The 3,029-nt window shown below is 63.3% G+C and overlaps 1 protein-coding gene across 1 annotated transcript; it reads left to right on the top strand.

Moving 5' to 3' along the window:
- The first annotated feature begins 11 nt into the window (after nt 1-11).
- On the top strand, nt 12-2,378 carry GALT (galactose-1-phosphate uridylyltransferase). Its single transcript, XM_009695949.1, has 8 exons — nt 12-52; nt 266-397; nt 660-714; nt 1,005-1,127; nt 1,275-1,407; nt 1,875-1,958; nt 2,050-2,204; nt 2,313-2,378. The coding sequence occupies exons 2-8, from the start codon at nt 273-275 to the stop codon at nt 2,376-2,378; spliced, it is 741 nt and encodes a 246-aa protein (XP_009694251.1). The 5' UTR covers nt 12-52; nt 266-272.
- Nucleotides 2,379-3,029: the final 651 nt, after the last annotated feature.

Consider the following 3,029-nt stretch of genomic DNA (forward strand, 5'->3'; position numbering starts at 1 on the left):
CAGGTGACAGTGGTCACCCCTTGTTTCGAGCTGCAGCAGCCCGGGGCGTGTGGTAAGTACCTCCATGGGTCCGGGCCGCGATGTCGGCCAGGACCTGTGGGATGAAACTGGACTGAGCCGGCTCCCTGCCTTGCGGTGCCTGTTCTGTGCACACCTGCTTTATTTTGGGGGTCTCATCCATGTCCTCTGTTCCACTGCACCCGGTGGGGCTGTGGGGGTGCCTTGAGACGCCCTGTAGTCCCAGCCACCTGTGTCTCCTCCGCAGCAAGGTGATGTGCTTCCACCCCTGGTCGGACCTGACGCTGCCCCTCATGTCCCTGGCAGAGATTCGGGCTGTCATCGACGCGTGGGCAGAGCTGGCGGCCGAGCTGGGTGCCTCCTACCCCTGGGTGCAGGTCCGGGACTGGTGGGGCTTGCCCTTCTCTCCCTGCCTTGGGGGTCTTGGGTGGAGGCGTGGGGCCAGCTCTGGGTGCTCTGGCAGCACCTGGGGTTGGGACTATCCCAGTTGTGTGTGGGTCTCCTGTTCCTATCTCGTGCCTCCCTGAGCCTTTCCAGGAGGGTGTGAGGCTCTGCTCTCCTGCGGGATGCTTTCCGGGTGTGCCAGGGACACCACGGCAGCCAGCACCAGGCTGGGACCTGCTGGCTGGACCCCCTTCTCCCACTGAGAACAAGGGAGCGATGATGGGCTGCTCCAACCCCCACCCCCACTGCCAGGTGAGGATGTCCCACCCGTGACCTAGCTTAACCGTGAGTCCCTGCGGGTGACCCTACAACAAAGCCAGGGGATATGTGAACAGGAATCTCCCCCCCGCTCTGGTCCCAAAGCCTTCTGGCCCCATGCCTATCCTGTCACCTCCCCTCCTGGGGACTGTCCCTTACGGCTGCCACACGTTGGACTCTCCACCTGGTGGCAGCACGGACCTGCAGATGGGCAGCGTGGCTGGGGCACCCCTGCAAATGCGGGGTACCGGTAACCCAGCTCTGTGCCCCGATGCCTCTCCCAGGTGTGGGCCAGCAGCTTCCTTCCGAACGAGGCACGACTGGAGGACCAGACCCAGCGGCAGCACCTGAGCCAGCACGGTGTGCCCATGCTGTTGGAGTACGCTGAGCAGGAGGCTCACCGAAAGGTGAGGACATGGCATCGTCCTCTCCCTGGGAGCTGGATCAGTGCTGGGGGGGACAATCCCCTAGCCCCTAAGAGCAGGGGCCCCAGGAGTGCCCATCGCCAGGGCGTCAGGGCTGCAGGTGTCCCCATCAAGCACTGTGTCCTGCAGGAGCGTCTGGTTGTGGAGAATGCGGACTGGTTGGTCGTGGTGCCGTACTGGGCCACCTGGCCGTACCAGACCCTGCTGCTGCCCCGCCGCCATGTTTGCCGCCTCCAGGACCTCCATGAGGGCGAGAGGGACAGTAAGTGGATCTGCACCTTGTTAGGCTCTGTCCCCTGTCCTTTGGGCTCGGCCCTCCTTAGGAGGCAGCTCTGTGGCAGCCGTGCTGGTGCTGGAGGGTCCGTGTCCCCTTCAAGTGCGAGGCTGCCAGGCTCGGCTTGCAGAGGGACTGGCACCTCTGTTTTGCCAGGACAAGAGCTGGGTATCCAGGCACTATTGGGGGGACTAGTGTCCTTTTTTGGGTGATGAAGTACATCATGCCTCATACTTTTGGGGTGCTGGCAGATGAGGAATGGGGGCTTATCCTGTCATGTTGCTCAGGCTGTCTGCATGGGTGGGGAGGGGGAAACTGGCAAGTGCATCCCTCCTGCCTGTCACTGATGTCCACCCAGGGAGGGGTGCTGAGGGTCCCCCCCAGGCCGAGCGTGCTGCCTGCCCTTGGAGGGGGCTGACCAGCTTGGGGTGCGACTTCCCGGCACTCCCCTGCAGGCCTGGCCTCCATCATGCAGAGGCTGCTCATCAAGTACGACAACCTCTTTGAAGTCTCCTTCCCCTACTCCATGGGCTGGCATGGTGAGTGGCGTGGCTGGGGGACCCCCACAACCCTCTCAACCGTGTCCCCATCCCCTCCCTGGGGCTCATGCAGTGCCTGCACCCTCGGCAGGAGCCCCCACGGGCTCCTACCTGCAGGAGGACTGTGGGCACTGGCAGCTCCACGCTCACTACTACCCACCGCTGCTCCGCTCTGCCACTGTCCGCAAGTTCATGGTGGGCTACGAGATGCTGGCACAGGCACAGCGGGACCTCACCCCGGAGCAGGTGAGCACAGCTCAAGGGTAGGGGTGGGATTGTGATGAGACAGGGGGTCCAGTGCCAGGGCTGTCCCCGGGACTGGCTGCTGGCAACCCCTTGTGCTGCGCCTTGCAGGCGGCCGAGCGCCTGAGGAGCCTCCCTGAAGTGCACTACAGGCAGAAGGCCAAGGAGATGCCATGATGGGGAGCAGCGGAGACAGCCCTCAGCTGTGTTTGGTGAGGCCAGGGAGAGGAGTCAGCTGGGGGTGCTGAGAGCTGAGGACTAGGAACTCATCTCACTTGTGAGCCCTCTGGTCTCTCAGCTTCTCCTGAGCCTTGTCGCAGCTTGGCCCATTTCAGGTACCCCAGTCCTAATCCTGTGGCATCCTCATGCAGGCGATGCTGTTCTGTCTCCTTCCCCATCCCAGGCTGTGTCTTCCACCTCTGTAGCGTGCTCCTACCACCACTAAAGGGCTTACTAACCTTACCAGTCCAGTCTTACTGGTGCAACTGGGAGTGCTCCCTGCCCCGTGGAGGGGCACAGCCCCCCCGCCCCCGGCCAATAAAAACTGGAAGCAAAGTACCTCTGCCTGTGCCGTTGTGGCTCTTGGCCCTGGGTGGGAGGTTTGGAGTCTCTGGTGGGGATAACACTGGGGGCTGCAGGGGACGTGCTGGCAGCCCCGTGCTGCTTGCTGCTGTCCTGGTCTCTGCGTTGCCTCCTCTTCCTCCCTGGGGGGAGCTCTGAGCCTGTCTCTGAGCGCTGCAGGCTCAGGGAGGAGTGGGAAGCGGGGAGGAATTGATGTCGCCCAAAGTGTAGCCAGCTCCTGGGAGGGGGCTGAGACCTGGCAAACTT

The sequence above is a fragment of the Cariama cristata genome, unplaced genomic scaffold (assembly GCF_000690535.1).
Source record: "Cariama cristata isolate BGI_N322 unplaced genomic scaffold, ASM69053v1 scaffold32252, whole genome shotgun sequence".
NCBI classification, from domain to species: domain Eukaryota; kingdom Metazoa; phylum Chordata; class Aves; order Cariamiformes; family Cariamidae; genus Cariama; species Cariama cristata.

Bases quoted from the DNA above. Each gene is read 5' to 3' on its own strand.
- GALT (XM_009695949.1), top strand. From the start codon at position 273: ATGTGCTTCCACCCCTGGTCGGACCTGACGCTGCCCCTCATGTCCCTG. The intron at 1,408-1,874 runs GTAAGTGGATCT...ACTCCCCTGCAG, and splicing joins CCATGAGGGCGAGAGGGACA to GCCTGGCCTCCATCATGCAG. The intron at 2,205-2,312 runs GTGAGCACAGCT...TGCGCCTTGCAG, and splicing joins GGGACCTCACCCCGGAGCAG to GCGGCCGAGCGCCTGAGGAG.